The 20,379-nt window shown below is 38.0% G+C and overlaps 1 protein-coding gene across 1 annotated transcript in view; it reads left to right on the plus strand.

Moving 5' to 3' along the window:
- LOC139634306 (uncharacterized) overlaps positions 1 to 19,894 on the plus strand; it is a 29,415-nt gene extending 9,521 nt beyond the window's left edge. The window contains exons 11-25 of the mRNA XM_071500680.1: positions 1,877 to 2,027; positions 2,413 to 2,549; positions 6,030 to 6,141; positions 8,066 to 8,129; positions 8,664 to 8,867; positions 9,021 to 9,166; positions 10,317 to 10,435; positions 12,759 to 12,880; positions 13,022 to 13,119; positions 13,907 to 14,043; positions 14,392 to 14,516; positions 14,715 to 14,860; positions 15,833 to 15,935; positions 16,389 to 16,525; positions 18,047 to 19,894. Coding sequence (XP_071356781.1) covers positions 1,877 to 2,027; positions 2,413 to 2,549; positions 6,030 to 6,141; positions 8,066 to 8,129; positions 8,664 to 8,867; positions 9,021 to 9,166; positions 10,317 to 10,435; positions 12,759 to 12,880; positions 13,022 to 13,119; positions 13,907 to 14,043; positions 14,392 to 14,516; positions 14,715 to 14,860; positions 15,833 to 15,935; positions 16,389 to 16,525; positions 18,047 to 18,173 — 1,928 coding nt within the window. The 3' untranslated portion in view covers positions 18,174 to 19,894. The remainder of the gene's footprint in view (positions 1 to 1,876; positions 2,028 to 2,412; positions 2,550 to 6,029; positions 6,142 to 8,065; positions 8,130 to 8,663; positions 8,868 to 9,020; positions 9,167 to 10,316; positions 10,436 to 12,758; positions 12,881 to 13,021; positions 13,120 to 13,906; positions 14,044 to 14,391; positions 14,517 to 14,714; positions 14,861 to 15,832; positions 15,936 to 16,388; positions 16,526 to 18,046) is intronic.
- The last annotated feature ends 485 nt before the right edge of the window (positions 19,895 to 20,379 follow it).

Below are 20,379 nucleotides of genomic sequence, written 5' to 3' on the forward strand. Positions count from 1 at the left end.
CCTACTCTGACAGAACTTGGTAGCTCATTCCGCCATCAGGGAACCACAGATGAGAACAATCTGGACTGAGACTGCCTTCTGTGCAGGGATGGCATTGTCAGACGACATTCCCTGGAGGAACTCAGTGGCCAAGAAGGAGCATAAGACTGTATGATTGAGTTCAAGTATATGGATACAGACCCAGAAGTTACTCTGAAGGCAAGCATTAGTGACTTGAATTTGATTCGGATAGCCGTGGGTAGCCAGTGTAGGTTGATTAGTAGTGGAGTGACATGAGCCCTTTTGGGCTGATTGAAGACACAGCAGGATTTCTGGATCATCTGTAAGGGTTTTACTGAGCACAGAGGAAGGCCTGCCAGAAGAGCATTGCAGTAGTCAAGGCAAGAGACAACCATGGCCTGGACTAAGAGCTGGGTGGCCTACTGAGTCAGGTATGGCCTGATTTTCTTGATGTTGTATAGAGCAAAGCAGCACGATTGAGAGACGGATGCAACATGGTCGCAGGAGGATAGTTGGTCATCAAACATGATGCCCAAGTTTCTTGCAACCTTAGATGGGTTAAGGGATGAACAGGCGATTTCGATATCAATATCATGATGAAGAAATTGATTAGCCGGGATGACTAGGACTTAAGTCTTTGAGAGGTTTAGTTGAAGGTGGTGTTTCTTCATCCATGCAGATATGTCAGAGAGACAAGTTCAGATCCATGCGGAGACCATGGGGTCGTCTGGTGGGAATGACAGGTATAGCTGGCTGTCGTCAGCATAGTGGTGATATGAGAAGCCATGTGAGCAGATAATTGGACCCAAGGAGGTGGTGTATATAGCAAAGAGGAGGGGTCCCAGAACCGATCCTTTGGGCACTCCAGTTTGGAGGGGGATAGGCTAAGGATATTTTCCCTTGCCATGACACAGTGAAGGAGTGTGCAGTATGACAGAATTCAAACCAAGAAAGGGCTTTGTCCATGATGCCGTTGGAGAGTGCTGATAGCAAGATGCGGTGGTTCACTGAATCGAAGGCTGCTAAGAGGCCAAGGGTGATAAGAACTGAGGACTGAACTGCAGCTCTGGCTGCCTTTAGGGCTTCTGTTACAGACAACAAGGCCGTTTCAGTGGAGTGGCCACTCTCAAACAGGAATTCAGGAATTCAGAATCCACCCTTTCTATACACTTAGATAAGAAGTAGTGAGACAGGTTGATAGTTCTCCACACGAGCAGGGTCAAACAAGAATTTTTTTGGCAGAGGAGTGCCCTGAGCCAGTTTGAAAGCAGTTGGAAATGTTCCCGAAGCCTGTGAAGCATTTATCACGTGTGACTGCTGGCAAGAATAGGAAATGAAGCACAGAATAGTTGCAAATTTTTTTTAGAAAAGTTGACAGAACAATCTCGAATTGTCTGTGTTTCCGCTAAGTGATGTTATGCAAATAAAACTGGGTTGTCTCCTCTCGCACTACCATTCCAATTGAATATTACAACAGATTTCCAGCAGTCTGCCTCTCGTTTGAAGTCAAATAGTCTGACGGAGACTCAGATCAGAGATTTTTTGAAATTCATGTGTTTCCATTACTCTTTTTTATCATGCAATTTCAAATTGCACATTAAATAGGATGTTACCAGCCACACCCATATGACAAACACACATAGACACAGAGACGGGGGGAAGACATGAAACAAGAAAGGGAAAGAACACTAGAAACACAAGGGATAAACTATAGTCACAATCAAGACCATGAAATGAGCCATATTGCCTGGTGTAAGGGTTTCTGGTAACTATTTTTGCGACTCCCCTCTTTATTTTGTTGGTGAGTAATTATATGTTATTAAGAGGATTATTTTTTCAAGGGCGTTATATTTTTTTTTTCTGTTCCCATGTTAAGATGGAGAAAAGATTCCAAACTGCTCTGAAGAGGTTTTGCAAGAAACATCTCTCAGGAGAGATACTAACACTGAGAAAATCTTGCTCAGTGTTCATCCTTCAATTTCAACATATCATCTTTGGATTTCTCATGGCAATGTGACTGGTCAGAAGTATGTATTATTAAATTCATAGTTTAAAAATTATGCTAAAATTAGGTACAACAATGTAAGACACATTTGTGATCAAAGCATTGTTATACCGATTTGCATGTTTGGTATGCTAAAATACTTGATGATGATATAGTAACTGATTTTTGTTTGCTGGTTGTTTTCCAAAGAGATATATTTTTACAATTAGCAATTAATTCTTGATGTGGGCAGTATCCTGCACTACTATATAAACTCACTCAACACATTGAAAACAGCTTTATGAATAATAGTTAGATTAAAAACCAAGTGTTTCCCTCATTGCCTTCGGTTTTTGCTCAGATGACCCAGTTCTCACAGTTTCCAAAACACAGTAATCTGTTCAGTAATACATGTGTTTAAATTACAGCTTTCATATAAGTACTGGGAAGACTTTTGGAGACATGACTGAGCAACTGGAAGTTTTCCCTCTACTCAGAGTATCTCCACCACTGCGTTTGAAGGATCTAGGAGTTCAAGACCCATGTCTTGTTATGCTGAAAGAAGGTACTAAATCAACAGGCTGAACAGGCTAAATTTAATATACAGAAATGTTTGTTGGTGGATCTGGTGCTGTTACAGTCATAACAGTGTATGTATGCCTAAGTTATCGTTTGTGCTACAAAGACAACAGGATGTTAGTCTCAGTGAAGGGAATCTGTGTAAGACAGCGGTTCCCAACCTTTTCCAACTCATGGCCCATATCAAATCTCATATAATACGGCACCAAATAATGTTTCACAGAGCACTTTTTTACTTTAATTATAACAATCTAACATTCAGGACTGAATTGGATGCGAGGTAAGCTAATTTTTTTCTTTTTTGTTTGGTCGGGCAGCTTATTTGTCAATTCACCATCTGTCTCTTTCCTTTTAATTCTTACTGCTGCTGACCAGCTATCCATTTTGATTCAACAGTTTTTGCCATGGATGTAATCTTTTAGCGTGCATCATCAAATATATGATGTGGTCCAGAAGCAACAACATATAAGTTCATTGACAAGAAAGATATTTCTTAAATGTTTTTAAAGATCATTGTGTTTTAAAACATTTAAAACACGATGATCATTTAATAACATCTTTTTACCAAAATTGTCCTGTATTGCTAATAATTTGCCAGCCTACTTAAAATACCCTCCTAGCCCACTGTTTGGGAACCACTGGTGTAGGACATACAGTCAGGTCCATAAATATTGGGACATCGACACAATTCTCATCTTTTTGGCTCTAAACACCACCACAATGGATTTGAAATGAAACGAACAAAATGTGCTTTAACTGCAGACTTCCAGCTTTAATTTGAAGGTATTTACATCCAAATCAGGTGAACGGTGTAGGAATTACAACAGTTTGTATATGTGCCTCCCACTTTTTAAGGGACCAAAAGTAATGCGACAAATTAACAATCATAAATCAAACTTTCACTTTTTAATACTTGGTTGCAAATCCGTTGCAGTCAATTACAGCCTGAAGTCTGGAACGCATAGACATCACCAGATGCTGGATTTCATCCCTGGTGATGCTCTGTCAGGCCTCTACTGCAACTGTCTTCAGTTCCTGCTTGTCCTTTGGGCATTTTCCCTTCAGTTTTGTCTTCAGCAAGTGAAATGCATGCTCAATCAGCTTCAGGTCAGGTGATTGAGTTGGCCATTGCATAACATTCCACTTCTTTGCCTTAAAAAACTCTTTGGTTGCTTTCGCCGTATGCTTCGGGTCATTGTCCATCTGCACTGTGAAGCGCCGTCCAATGAGTTCTGAAGCATTTGGCTGAACATGAGCAGATAATATTGCCCAAAACACTTCAGAATTCATCCTGCTGCTTTTGTTAGCAGTCACATCATCAATAAATACAAGGGAACCAGTTCCATTGGCAGCCATACATGCCCACGCCATGACACTACCACCACCATGCTTCACTGATGAGGTGGTATGTTTTAGATCATGAGCAGTTCCTTTCCTTCTCCATACTCTTCTCTTCCCATCACTCTGGTACAAGTTGATCTTTGTCTCATCTGTTCATAGGATGTTGTTCCAGGACTGTAAAGGCTTTTTTAGATGTTGCAAACTCTAATCTGGCCTTCCTGTTTTTGAGGCTCACAAGTGGTTTACATCTTGTGGTGACCCCTCTGTATTCACTCTGGTGAAGTCTTCTCTTGATTGTTGACTTTGACACACATACACCTACCTCCTGGAGAGTGTTTTTGATCTGGCCAACTGTTGTGAAGGGGTTTTTCTTCACCAGGGAAAGAATTCTTCGGTCATCCACCACAGTTGTTTTCCGTGGTCTTCCTGGTCTTTTGGTGTTGCTGAGCTCACCGGTGCGTTCTTTCTTTTTAAGAATGTTCCAAACAGTTGATTTGGCCATACCTAATGTTTTTGCTATCTCTCTGATGGGTTTGTTTAGATTTTTCAGCCTAATGATGGCTTGCTACACTGATAGTGACAGCTCTTTGGATCTCATATTGAGAGTTGACAGTAACAGATTCCAAATGCAAATAGCACACTTGAAATGAACTCTAGACCTTTTATCTGCTCCTTGTAAATGGGATAATGAGGGAATAACACACACGTGGCCATGGAACAGCTGAGCAGCCAATTGTCCCATTACTTTTGGTCCCTTAAAAAGTGGGAGGCACATATACAAACTGTTGTAATTCCTACACCGTTCACCTGATTTGGATGTAAATAATTATTAAATTAAATTATTAAAGCTGGAAGTCTGCAGTTAAAGCACATCTTGTTCGTTTCATTTCAAATCTATTGTGGTGGTGTTTAGAGCCAAAAAAATGAGAATTGTGTCGATGTCCCAATATTTATGGACCTGACTGTACACTAGTACATACAGTATAGGCTACATGACTCTATTCTGTAATTTAAACAAGAAAAAAAAATCTGAATTCGAAGGCTGAGAAGAGAGACAGAGGATCTGTGCTCTCCTACATACTTGGTCTGAATCTGTTTTGACAGCATTGAATTTACTGTATCTAAATTGACAACATTTTGAAATACAGTCATTCAAAGATGTTGAGCAAGATTTTTTAAAAGTAAAGTAGATGTGAAATTTTAAATTAAATAAATTTATATACGTCAGTTTCAGACAAGCTGCCGCCTATATTGAAACACTCACTTTTATACCACATTTAGTCCAGTTTTTAAAAGTATTACTGTCATCCTCACTCAAAAATATCACATCATCTACAGTATGATATGATAGCTATGATAGGACTCTTCATCATTGAGAGAAATCACAATATGAGACATGATTAATCACTTTGAGAAGTCTAAAACATTTTGCCCACTAAATTATTTCAACAAAACATTATAAAACATTCTAATCATAACCTGGATTACTGAATTATGAATTTACAAACAGAACATCAATAAATGCTAATGAGTAATTTTATATTAATGCATTCTAGCCATTAAAAATGTTTTTGTGCATTTAGTGTATGAGCACTGTGAACTGTGGTTTCACTGATCTCTAAATGGTATAAATAGGTACAGAATGCAGGTTTTAAATAAATGTACAGATGTTCAAACACCCACCACCCTACTGTATTGTTTTTCAAGGAAAAGCTGCAAGTGAGAGTGGCATGAATGCAATTAAGGGAACTGAGAAGTCACCAATTGTCTCTAGCATATAGTATTATTCCATGTGCTGTTTACTAAACAAAGTGCAACATTTTCATAGCACTCCTATCCAAAGTGCTTCATTCACTTTCTCATTCACCAACTAGCACACATGCTTTCCACCAATGGCAGCAAGTTAGACTGCAATGCTGGTCTAACTATTGGCAGCATATGGGGTTCAGTGCCTTAGGACACACGAACATGGATATTTGGCACTTAAATTATTTAATTTGAAGTGAGCTGTGAAGCTTCAGGATTGCCACTGTCTTTTGTTGTTATATTTCTTGTGCTCTGTGGTGCTGAGGTATGTGCACTGTTATTGGGCTTCTTATTTTTTTTAACAAGTGCTCTTTTGCAGACAATCTTGGTGTTTATCTGAGTAAAAACAAGGAAATACCTGCACTGATTGAGGTGTACAATTGTCTGTCTGGCAAAACTGAAAAGGTGGATGTGGACATTTTGGCAGCTCAGTGAGTATCTAAATTTTTTGTAGTATCAAAAATAAAAGTTTAAATGAACAGTATGTAAATTCTGCCATTCGGGGTCTCTAAATCAATACAATAACAAAGATGGTGTTGGTTGAGGTCATAAAATAGCGTGGGATCATGAGAGTTGTCCTCTCCACCACTGCATAAGCTTCTCAAGGTTTAGATTTCTTCAGTGTCAGTCATTCAGGAGGATTTATCTAGAGCTGAATTATCCATAGAGGTCTCCTCCTCTCCAAAATAAAATGACCCAGTGATTATAACATTTAAAAGCTTTGAAAGCAGTGTCACATTTAAAGTCAGTGTTTCACTGATGCTGTATGGCAGACATCAGGGAAGGGTTGAGAGCTTAGACTGCTAAGCTAACTGACTAACTGCTAACTTATGAACCAGATGTTTGGGAGGTTTTTACCGACAGCTGAATTATCTGTGGAGGTATCCATCTCTCCACAACAAACAGACCAGAAGATTAAAACCAATAGAAACACCAAATAAAGCAGCGCCACTTTAAATCAATGATTCACTGCCGCTGTATAGTAGACATGGGACATCAGGTAAGGGTTGGGAGCTAAGACTGCTGGCTTATGAGATTTAACTTCTAAAAATCTATTAGGTCCACGCCATGTCAGGACAAAAAAACAAGTCATGAAGGCCAAGGAACTCTCTGTAGACCACAAATATTGTGGCAAGGCATACATCAGGGCAAGGGTATAAAACCATTTCCAAAGTTTAGAGAGTTCCCAGGACCACAGTTCAATAATTGAAAAATGAAAAAGATTTGGAACCACCAGGACTCTAACCCAAAGTTAGCCGTCCAGCCAAACTGATTAACCAGGCAAGAAGGACTTTAGGCTTTAGAAGTCCTCTGCAGAGATGGGAGACTCGCCCAGAAAGATGACCATCTCAGCAGCATTTCAGTAATCAGCCCTTTATGGTACAGTGAATAGACAGAGGCCACTTTAGGTAAAAACCATGATAGCCTACTTGGAGTTTTCCAAACATAATTTAAAGGTGTCAGAGAGCATGAGAAAAAAAGATTCCCTGGTCTAATGAGACTCCAAACACCATATCTGGCAAACACCAAACATTGCTCATCACCTGGCTTGTAGCATCCATACGGTGAAGCATAGTGGGGGAATCAGGGGTATCATCATGCATTGGGGGAACCTCTCAGCGGCAGGGACAGCAAGACTGATCAGGATAAATGCAGCCAAATTGCAAAGAGGTCCTTGAAGAAAACCTTCTCCAGAGAGTACGTAACCAGAGACTGTTGTGACAGTTCACCTTTCTGCACAACAGTGACCTAAATAAAAAAATAGATAATAAACAGCCAAGACAACATTGGGACAAGTCAAGACAAGTTTTTAACTGTCCTTGAGTAGCCGAAGTGAAGACCACACAAAACCTGTATAACATCTGTGGAGAGACCTGAAAATGGCAGCTCACAGATGATTCTCATCCAATCTGACAGAGCTTCAGAGGATCTGCTTGTAGAGACTTACACAAGGAAACCTGAAGCTGTTATTGCTGCTAAAGATGCTTTTACATAGTACTGAATTAAGGTCTGAATAATTTTGTAAATGAGAGATTTCAGTGTTTGATATGTAATAAATTTGCAAAGATTTCTAAAAACATGCTTTTACATTGCCAGTGTAGATTATTGAGTTTAGATGGGAAAAAATAGCAATTTTCTCAGTTCAAAAAGTGTTCAAAAAGGAGTGTGGTTACTTAATAAAGGGGCTCTAATATTTTGATTTTGAATAGTGGACGCAATTCTCATCTTCTCTTCACGAAAAAAAAGAATCAGTAAAATGTCCTAATTAAGTAAATCATACATTGTTGCATACATGCATTTCTATAAACATGATACCTTACCTAACATGACATGAAATGTCCACTTTTTTTGCAGAACTGGTGACCATAGGGATGACCATTCATTTGTCACAACCAGGACTCCAAAAGAAGCCATACTGGTAATTGTATTCCTGTATTGCTATTTATATATATTTGTATATGTTATATTCTTTTTTTTTAAAGGAGAGGGGGGTGTTAGATTTGCTTAGTGTGATCTTTTGGGAAGTGCTATGCCTGCAGTTATTTTATATTATGCTGCATATAGAGTGGACATAATATTGTTGTGAACAAATAAAAAAAACAGCTGTGCTTGGTCAAAAAGTCTCAACTTGGATTGTATTTTGAAAAAGTCATAATTCAGTTCAATTCAGATCAAACTGCATCAGACTCAGGCAGAAAACTGTGAGGGCAGACACCTGCTCTAACAAGTTTCCAAATTCTGCACTTTAAAGAACAACTTAACTGCTGACAATTTTGTTTGTACTCCAGGGTGTGTCATTACAGTCAGCAGGCAGTCAGCACAAGCTTGTTTTAGACATGCAAACAACTCAGTATGGGCAGTGTAATGGCACAAAATTACAAAAGGTCTTCATTTAAAATTACTATGGCATAAAGAATACAACTCAATCACTTCCAACCTTTAATTTCCTCAGGTGCTGATAGATACAAGCTCATCCATGGCAGAGAACTGCTATGGGAGTGTGGAAATACAGAAAATCCATGCTGTAAAAGAGCTTTTTGAAAACTTTGCAACACGGAGCATGGCTTATGATTTCCATCATGTCATTGGCCTTGTTAAGTTTAACTCTACAGTGACAACGCTCCACACATTCACAGAGACGCTTGAAAAGTTTAAGGTAAATACAGTACATCATAGCATTAATTGTATCAAACCTTCAATACCAGTTGAAGGTTAAGATATGTTCTTTCTTTCCTTATGGCATATAGCACAGGTTCTTGAGCATAATGCAACAGGTTAATACACCTAAATACGACTGTTCCCTTTTTAGGAACACGTGCACACTCTTAAGGCAACTGGAAGAACCAGGCTTTATGATGCCCTACAACATGGAATACTTGAGCTGGAAAAAGTAAAGAAGGAGTTTCCAGACTGTCGACTTCGCATTCTGTGTCTCACAGATGGATGTGATGTTGGGTAAAATTCCTTTGCTATCCTAGTTAGCTGTGATGCCAAAGCTAACATTAGGTTTAGGTTAGGGTTAGGCACTCAGTTGTGATGGTTAAGGTTAGGGTAAGGGGCTAGGGAATGCATGATGTCAATGAGTGTCCTCGCAAAGATAGAAGTACGTGTAGTAAAAAAGATAGTAGTAAGTGTGTGTGTGTGTATGTGTGTGTGTGTGTGTGTGTGTGTACATCTTTCTTTATAAGGAACATGTTGAGTTTTAGATGCTGGGAGACAATTTTGAAAAGTGAGGACATGGCAGTCCTGTAGTTCACACACACCAAAAATAGTGGGAATTGATTTACTGATATGTCCCTAGCATAGGACACTAAACATATCATAGGAAAACCATCTGGGAAGTTTGTGCTGCTCCCAGTGATCAAAACAAAGGATACTATGGGTGATGAGGAGCAGAGGTGACTGACCAAGACAGTAACAATGACGATAATAAACCTTAGTGACCATGGGGTGGGGATTACTGCAGTACCCCCAGTACCCCTACCTCTTGCGGCTATGGCTGAGCTTGATGTCTCTGTGGTGAAAATCTTCAGCTTACATGCAGAGATTCAATCAAAAATCTTCTCAGTACTCAGAATGACTTTTCACACACTGCATCACATGTTGCAGGGGGCAGAGTAATTGTTAAACAAAATAATTTGTTTGAGGTGAAGACTTACATAGCTGTGAGGGCTCGTGATACAAATTCATAGGTGCCATTGACACTGGAGATGTTGTATCTGAGTATGCTTTGAAAAAGGTTTATTAGAATAAAAAGAAATGCATTTTATCTAAAAAACTAATTTAAGCAAAAAAAAAACCAAAAACATTCCCGCTAGCTAACTGATTCTAAAATGACCCCAACGGGTGCATGTGCTGAGCTTCAATTTAACATCTAATGTTAGGTTGATTTATTATATTTAGCTTAGATAATATTGTTAATGTTATTCTTTCAGTTGTTTCTATTTTTCATATTTCAGAGCAGTGATACTGGATATTGTTATTGCTGGGCTGATGTGAATTGAGCATTGTTCAATTGACGTGGTGTTGCTCTTTGCATACAAATGTGAAACTCCTGTGTATTATGTCATGTTTTATGAGAACATATCTGTATATTTGTGCATAGATCCACAAACAAGCCGGTGTCTGTTGCAGTCTCACTGATAAAATCGAACATCATTTTGGATTCTATTCTTCTTGGAAATGTCCAAAACAATTGTCTCCATGGAATCAGCATTGCAACAGGTATGTATGAAATCCATAAAAGCCAGTTTCCTCTTTGAAACTTGGGTTCTCTAGTTTTGGGTAAACCTTATGATCCAAATTAATAAAACTCCAAAGTAAACCATGCTAATGTAAGGCCCTTGGAAACTTGACCCTTATACAGACTCAGGAGCCATCACCCAGGCTGTCATGGAGAATGGGTAACAAGTGAGGAACAAGTAAACAAAATAATAGACAGTAAATTAAGGTGCCAAGGCTCATATTTAATTTTGAATAGGTTTACATCAGTATTGAAAGAACTGGCTGTAGCCCTTTTAATACTATCTGACATCTGTGCAACTCAAGTGTCTTTGGGAGTTTCAGACCAAAGCAGTTGTCATTTCCCAGTGGCCACATTGTTTAAATAATAAATACACTTGTGTGCATCTGAGCACCCATGGGTGTGTTGGTCTTAAAATTGTAATTAAAAAAATGAGGTGTGGTCAGGCACATTGTTGAAGTTACTGCGTTTCATGTTAATACAAACTCAAAACTTCCTGTGATTATTTCACATTAAAAGCCCCCTAGCATTTCAGTGGACAGAAACCCTTTATTTCTCAACATGGCTTTTATTGCTTTGCTGACAGGCTGTAGTGAGCTTATTGTCTCTTATTTTGCTTGTCTGTTAAGTCAAAAGTCAAAAGTCAAAGTCAGCTTTATTGTCAATTATGCTACACATACAGGACATGCAGCACAATTGAAATTTCAGTCCTGTCGGACCCACGGTGCCAATAAAAATATAAAAATATAAATATAAAATATAAAATATAAATGTAATGTAGACAACAACTTTTTACAAAAGGACAGTGCCATGTAGTGCAATGATATAGTGCAGGGGTTGAGCCTCCTGACAGCCTGGTGAATGAAGCTGTCCTTTAGCCTGCTGGTTTTGGCCCAGAGACTCCGCAGTCCTCTTCCTGATGGAAGCAGGCTGAAGAGGCAGTGGGATGAGTGCAATCCGGAGGGCTTTGCGGGTGAGGTGGGTGTTGTAAATGTCAAGAATGGAGGGGAGAGAGGCACCGATGATCTTTTCAGCTGCTCTCACTATGCGCTGCAGGGTCTTGCGACACGGTGCAGGCACCATACCACACAGTGATGCAGCTGGACTCAATGGTGCCCCTGTAGAGGGTGTGTATGATGGGGGCTGGGGCACTGGCTCTTTTCAGTTTACAGAGGAAGTACAGGCGCTGTCGGGCTTTCTTGGCCAGTGATGCAGTGTTCTTGCTCCAAGTAAGGTCTTCAGAGATGTGCACACCCAGGAACTTGGTGCTGCTCACTCTCTCCACTGCAGTACCGTCGATAGTTAGAGGAGCGTGCTGGGTGTGCACTCTCCTGAAGTCCACAACAATCTCCTTTGTCTTCTCCACGTTCAGACAGAGATTGTTGTCTTTGCACCATGCGGCCAGTCGGCTCACCTCCTTCCTGTAGGTGGTCTCGTCGTTGTTGTTGATGAGATCTACCACAGTTGTGTCGTCCACAAACTTGATGGAGATGTTGGAGCTCTCTTTCGGTGTGCAGTCGTGGGTCAGCAGAGTGAAGAGGAGGGGGCTCAGCACACATCCTTGGGGGGCTCCCGTGTTCAGAGGGATGGTGCTGGAGGTGTTGCTGCCAGCCCGTACAGACTGCGGTCTCCCCGTCAGGAAGTCCAGCAGCCACTTGCACATCGAAGTTAAAGTCACAGCATGCCATTGCTATCAGCACTCGCACTCCTCTGACAATAGCCTTTTTATTTTACACTTCACAACACGTTGTGCTATTGCATTTTTAGATTATTTCTATCAAATATTAAAATTTTTAAATAAGTGTTTTTGTACATCTGGCCAATTGGCACTATCCATGGTACTAAAAGGGGGTATTTAATTGTCATTGTCAGAATAAGAATTTAATTTCCATGTCGCATTACACAGGGGGCACACACAGGAAAATTAGATGCTCATTTTCAAGTCGAGAGCAAAATACCCATTGGCAATTTTGGCAGTCAGCAATTGAGGTCACATTTTGCGATTGTCATTTCCAGTAAGTGGATAGCAACAGTGTTTGATTTGAGACAACACTACCCTGACAAAATTCACAAACTACACCAATGAGTATATTGTGTACATGATTTGAGACACAGCAAGTGACTACAAAGGCTTTTCACAAAATATTTAACCGGGGAATGTGAAGAGGAAAAGATTCATAGAGAAAAATGACACTACATTTAAAACCTGGGTAACTACAACTATTTTTCAGATCCTGGAACATGTCATGAATATAAATGTGTATGCACAGTTTGTGGTTAATTTTTAAACTGTTTTGCTTTTAGGAGGTTGCTGTTTCAAACCAGAGACAAGCAAAGATGGTCTCAAGCTTTTTGAGATAGAGACTGTTCTTTCTTTGGAGATGAGGAAACCCAAGAACAAAGCTGACCCATCCTCCATCACTGAGGTTTGTACATTGATTGTTCTACATGATTCAGTTTGAGGTGCTTAGAAGTTGAGACGACATAACAGTAATCCATTTAAAACAATAACCAACTAAACAAATTACATTGTTGTACTGGTTCTTGTCCATTTGTTATTTTTCCAGAGTCTTTTGACAGGGTTCTTTGCTACTCATGGGTACGATGAATCTCCAGAGGCTATCCTACCAAGCCAGATGAGAAGTAAAGTGACAGTGACAGAGAAGTAAGTGACAGAATAGGCTTCTTTCATCGATTCATAGATAGTAGAAACATGCCTCATCTGCAGAAGATTACTTTGTCAGATCAATCGGATATTACACAGACTTAATACCAGGGAGTTGGCAAGTCTGTTATCCTTCAGGTAATGTCTAGATAAGTTCAGGGTTACAGTGCATGTGTAAAAGCAGCTTAGGTCACTCGTAAAGAGAAAATTGTAATGTCTGTAATTCCACACTTGTTTTTTCTTGCTCTAAGTAAATGTGCAACCCTGTTTCCAAAAAAGTTTGGACACTGTGTAAAATGTAAATAAAAACAGAATATGATTATTTGCAAATCATATAAACCCATATTTAACTGAAAATAGAACAAAGACGACATATCAAATGTTGAAATGCTGAAATTTTATTGTTTCATGAAAAATATTTGCTCAATTTGAATTTGAAGCCAGCAACACGCTTCAATAAAGTTGGGACAGGGACAGGGTCATGTTTACCACTGTGTTCATCACCTCTTCTTTTAACACCACTCTGTAAACGTCTGGGAGCTGAGGAGATCAGCTGCTCGAGTTTTGATTTCGTGATACTCCAGATGTTTTCAGTGGGTGACAGTTCTGGACTGGTATATATATATATATATATATATATATATATATATTTATATATCTGTTTTTATTTACATTTTACAGTGTCCCAACATTTTTGGAAAGAGGGTTTTACATCACTCTTAGCAGTCTATAATCTAAACTATTATAAAATGTGTATTAATTCTAAAGCACTAATCTTTCAAACTAGTGTGCTGAAAAAGAAGATCCAGGAGGCCAAAGATGGACGCTTCATGGAGAAGGACAGACGCATCCTGGAGGAGATGAAGAGCCTGCATTGTAACCCACATCCCTACTTTAATGTCTTCCCTTCTGAATCAGACTTCAGTAAGTGGCATGTTTTCTTAAAAAAAGTTTTATCCAAATCTAATATTTAAAAAAATATAATAAATAAATTTTAAATTTGATTGTATCATTATTTAATTTTTTATGTTGAGTTGTTTCTTTTTTAGCATGGCAAAGACTTTTCACATACTGGGACACAATAATTATTATCTAAAAATTATGTGCCTCTGGTTCTTTGCCCAAAACATAGTAAATAAAAAAAATTTGTTTATATTTTACACCAAATTCAAGGTGTATGCAGGCTTATATATCAACACTTATTTAGTTTGAAGCAATAATTAATAAAAAGCTAATTTGAGTGAACTGTTCTGTCTTATTTCAATCTTTTAGCCTTCTGGAAGATTCTGATGGAAGGCCCTCCTGACACTCCTTATGAGAAAGGAGTCTTTGAGCTGTTCTGTCAGTTTGGTCCTGACTACCCGGTGAAGCCTCCAACTGTTCGCTTTGTAACACACGTATCCTGTAAAATAAATGAACAGTTACATGTTACGAATCATGAAAATGAAACGTACTGTAATGATAGGTTTCATTTTGACTGGTGTATATGCACAAATTAAGAACTTTATTGGTTAATAAAACATGACAATTAAAATAATTGTAAGTAATATAATGTGCTTCAATTATATTTTATCATTTTCTTAACACAAAAAAAGATCTACCACTGCAATATTAACAGTGTGGGGCGCATCTGCCACAACATATTTGACCGAAACTACAACGCCCAAATCACCATGAGAGACATCCTCGATGCTGTGTATGGACTGCTGATTGTCCCTGAGCCTCAAGATCCACTGGACAGGTAAGACAGCCCCTACATACCCACGGTACACCAACAGATCAATGATTTTTATTATATAAGATGGTTAGGCTTCATCTTAAGATTGTATGGGCATAAATGGAATTTAATAAATAAACACTGTCAGATACAGCTGCACCTGCTGCATCATTCATTGTCTAATGGATGTGCTTTGACACCTGAAAATACTTTATGATAAATCGAGAGAAAGCTGGATTAAGGTATACTGTGCATATAATGCAGATGTAGAAATCTAATAGTATGACAGATAAGTGTTGTAGTACATTTCTATGATATTTCAAATCATTTTAGTGACATTGGAAATTATTTTGAGTGTACAATTAAGTTCCTAGCAAAGTCACTAGCATGCTCAACTTTTTGCAAGTTTCACACGTTGTTACAGATTAACAGTAAAATGCTACTTACAAATGTAAAATTAAGCATTATCAGTAACAAATTTCACATTTAGGCTAGTTTGTATTTTGTCTGCACATCAAAATGTAAATGGTTGAATAAGCCACTTCAAAAATGAAGTACTAGTTTGATGGCGGTTGGACACACATTTGCTAATACTAGGCTCATGGACTCAGTTCTTCTTATGCCTTTGTCACCAGCTGTAGGCAAATACATGTTTTGTCTGTGAGGGGGGTGATGGATCTCAGTGGTGTTCTGAAATTGTATCCATTTCAAAAATTTTGTTGAATATCTTTTCAGGGTATTATGAATTGCTTTGCAGCCCCCACTGCATACAGTACAACACTGAACCATGTTGCCATGAAATTAGACACCACAAATTTTATACACAACACACTGGCATTGATAGATTTTGAAACCACCAATGTAGGGGCAAAATAAAATACATTTTACAAATATACTGTCTGAAAGAAATTTACCAACATCTTTGTGCAAATAAAACATTCATCTGTTGTTAGGTTAATGAAGCATTTCAGTAAAATACATTTCCTTTTTGTGAAGCATTCTGGCTGAGGAATTCCTGACCAGCCATGAGAAGTATGAACAGGAAGCCAAAAAACATACTGAGGAAACTGCTGGGCAATCACTGACCGATATGGAGCAGGTAAATGAACTATAGTATTTTGAAAAGTTCTACAGGGTAAAGGAAAAATGTAGGGAACTAAATAAATAGCACAAACAGTAGAACTGGAGTTTAATGGTATTTGATTATATACAAACCCAGCATCCAATCCCTTCTATAAATCCTTTGAACCCTTATTGAACCAAACTAGGTCTATATTGTAGCTTTGAATATATTCAAGCAATTTAAACACAATCTTTGAATTTAACAGAAATTCAAGACCTTGAGTTTCATTATGAATATCCACTATCTTATAGTTATGATATGCTAGTTTTACCAATTAGATTATAAATTATAATTATAAGACATTAAGTTGTATGTAGTTAAGTTAGAATGTGCTTCTTTTTTTAACAAAGTGCATGTTATGTATCACATTTTACACATTTAAATTAATTGTGACATGTTAATACTTACTCTCTACTTCTGATGTGAAAGAAATTGGTGGAGCCTGTGTCTCAGTTTGTACCCGGCCATCTCATCTGCCCACTCACCAAGAAGATATTTGTTGATCCTGTGAAAACAAAACATGGAACAGTGTATGAACGGAAGGCCATTGAGAGACACCTTAGAGCGTAAGTCATTTTAATATTGTATTTACTATTGTTGGGTAATATGGCAATTGTGTTTAATTAAAAAAAAACTTTATAATGGATTAATTAGCTAGAATAATGACAGAAAAAAATGTATTTAAAACACAACTACATAATCAAAAAGAAAGTACCAATGAAATATGTAAAAAAGTATAAGATAAGAAATTGTGTCAGTGAGCCACACTGGGCAAAGAATGTAGGTTGATTTCTGCTCACTTATAATAAGCCTTTTTAGCTATCTCTAAAAAGAGGGCATTTACTTGGTAGTTTAAGAAGTTCTGTTGAGACAGAAGACTTGTTTTCCAATGATTAGTCAAAATAAAATTTAAAATGTTGTTGGGGATACTTATGTAGAGATATTTATGTTAATGCAGTTGGATTTGTACGACCAAATGAAGAGCATGGTTACAGAGTGTAAGAGTTAAGGGCTTTGAAGTATACGTGATCTGAAAGGGCAAATTTAGAAATAGATTTTAGGAGGATTTTTTTTTATTTAGGAGCATTCTTTAAGACATGTATTCAGCACATTTGGAATATGGGTCTCAGTTGGGGTTTTTACAGCAGTTTGCGTCAGCTCTGTGCATTTTACACAAAGTTGAATGGCAGGAGTAGAGATGCATTCCCAAAAGAAAAGCCAACAGTTCTGAATGAAAGGAGGAAAACACATATTTTTAAACAATTTTTGGATATGTGCAAATGTCCCAATGCAGACCTTTAATCAGAGTTCATCAAGGTATGCACAGTTGGATATAAATGGGAATATTAGTGTAGATATTAATTTTCATTTGCCATGTAAAAATCTTGTAACCTGTAAAGAACATGTAAACATAGGGAGAGACTATTTATTCTTTTGTTAAGAAACAAATATACAGGGGACAAAGGGAGAAGTTCAGGGTCCAAGGCGGAGGTGGACTGAAACAATAATTCAGGTCTGGAGATTTACTCCATCCCAGGTTCACCCAACCCACCAAACTGATAATTTTATAGGCTAACCCTGTTTGTTGATGTAACAGCAGGGCCACTAAATTTGGCAGATTCACAGATTCTAGTATTACTTTGTTTACATTCATGATCACCTGACCAGAACTGCTGCTCATTGTATGGATTGTAAACTGGCAGAAAAGGAGAGAACTTTCTGACAAACCAAGTTGAAATAATTAAAGCTTCTGGTCACAGTGAAAACATATAGTATTATTGAATTATCTAGGAAATGTTGAGGAAGATCAGGGAGGTAATTCAACAAAAAAATTTAAATTGGAATTTACAGAGGGGGGAAAATAATTTCAGAACCAGCAATTCTTCCCACTTTGCAGTTTTAAAGTATGCATCTTCTAATGTCTCTTTTCTGTCTTTGTGTTGTCAGTTGAGACCAATGTAGCATGTTACACATGTTAAGCATATGTTAGTATGACAAAGAGTAGTCAGCATTATCCTTACAAATCGTAAAGAAAGTTCAAATGTGCTATCCTCTTGTATTTGCACTGACTGAACACTCTTTTATAGATGCAGATATGATCCATTGGCCGGCCCAAAAACCATGCTCAGAAGAACTGATCTTAAGGCAGACCGTGACATGAAGAAAATGGTGACGGAGTATCGTTCAAATCAAATTCAGGAGACCAGTTTGTAGTAAAAAGTTGGAGGTATAACTGTACATCACTTCCATAGTATGTCATTGAGAAAAAGCCAGTTATTACACCAAGTACAAGTTCATGTTATTCATTTATCTGGTTTATACAGCGAAATTTAAATGTAATCATTTGCTTATTTTACAAAACTTTATTATACGTAATGATACTTTGAGTTAATATACCACAACATTATTTTATCTGAATGACTCAAACTAGTTTGACAAATTTGCCAAATCTGTAGACTCTGTATCCCTAATTAAGGCTGGACATATTCAAATCAAATAAGCTTCAATCCATCCTAATATATTTTTGTTACTGAATTTAAACTAGTGTCTCTTTTTTACATCTGGATCATAGAAGCAACGCTCCAGCACCAAAGATTACAGGGTAGAAATCTGTTTTCACATTACAAACTGAGTAACAAATCCTTTAATACAGTCTAACACCAGAAAACCAGAAAATTAATACATGTTTTCTAATTGTCTAATCAGGCACATCTGTAATCATAAAAATGAACAGGACTGTGTTTTATGGTTCAGAACTAAGAAATACACGATCTTTAATTTCTTAACTCAACCTGTAATAATAATTTGCCATATTGTGTGTCCGTATACCTAATGATTATGATATATAGATTACTGATAGATCTATTAACCAGAACAGCAGACAGACTGATGATGATGATGATGATGATGATGATGATGATGACGATGATGATGATGATTATAGTGATCAATCAATCTAGAAGTAAATGTAATTGTAGCAGACATCCTGGCATCAGTCAGAAGCCATTCAAATTCATTGTAGGGTTCGAATTACGGGGGTATTGGGAGGGGTCTGACCCCCTCATTAAGGCTTGGACTCCCCCCAAAAAGAGGTAAAAACAACAGTTTGGGGGGGTTGAAACATTTATATATCTTTCTTACCTGTAATTGCAAATATTACACTGTATTTCCCATATTCATGCCTGGAAGAATCTTGTAGTATGATTTCAGCCTTAAAGTGGACCCTACCACTTAACCTTGACATCAGGCGAACGTCTCCTCTACCTGCCTCACTCCATCAGTGCCTTACAGGGGTTAAACTGGGCCAGAGCTGAGCTCCTTCTCCTTCAATATCATATCATATCACACTTGTATTTTTTTTAATCCCCCAGTAAACCTAATAGTGTATTAGTAGCAGTCTTCTGATCTCTCTCACACACACACACACACACACACACACACACCTAAAGTTTCCCGCTCTTCCTCTGTCCCTCTTTAGATAACAGAATCATAAATCACCAGCCACATTCCAGTCCTGACTAGTAACCAGCAGTTTACTCTTTTCAGACACACATTCCTTATTTCTGAAATAATATAAAACTAAATAACCAACTATTTTGTAACCGATGTCGTGTTTTTATGTAATGAGTCAGTCCCCAGATCGTCTGTCCTTTTGAATGGCTGAAGTGTAACACATACTGTAAGACAATATCTTTCATGTGACCATACTGTCAGCATCCTTCACACAAGGTAACAGACATTAAAACATTCACAGTGTCTTTAATATTATCATTATAATCAACCCACAATTATTTGTTTTTAGCTGTAGGGAACATTTATTGTGTTGTTTGATCAATTAACCACTTGTACTATTCTTAAATTACGATTTTGGAGGATGTAATGTGACATCCATGTTTGTATTGTTCCTTTCTGTCATTATTATGCCATTAGCTTTATATGTTGTTTCATTTAATGTTTCATGGGTGATGGTGGAAGACACATGGGTGTTAGCTGGCCGCTAACATCACTTCCAGGAAAACCACCTCAGAGTCCGTTGTGAAGAAGTTCCCGACGTCCCCCACCAACTACTGCAGGTTATGACCAGGAAAACCTACAGCTACAGCACAACTCGCAGGAGGCGAGATCTTAATACTCTGCTCATGACTGGATTGATGTTGAGATAAAATAATATTTTACCCATCAAGTTTCACTCGTAGACACCTCAGTATAATTGGTAGTATAGCCGTCATGGTCTCTCCCACCATTGCCCTGCAGAGCTTATTTTATCAGCTGTTGTTTAACCCTGTTCTTTTGCTCCACTTTTCTTCTTGGTGATAATCAAAAATTGCATTTATCCTGTAGTATCAGCCAGTTAATAAATTTCTTTTTTTTTTTAACTCAGCTGTTGTCCTGTTGTGTCCCTTTGAAGTAGAGACTGGAG

The sequence above is a fragment of the Trachinotus anak genome, unplaced genomic scaffold (assembly GCF_046630095.1).
Source record: "Trachinotus anak isolate AG129_WGS33_773 ecotype Australia unplaced genomic scaffold, CSIRO_AGI_Tana_v1 ptg000016l, whole genome shotgun sequence".
Lineage (NCBI taxonomy): Eukaryota > Metazoa > Chordata > Actinopteri > Carangiformes > Carangidae > Trachinotus > Trachinotus anak.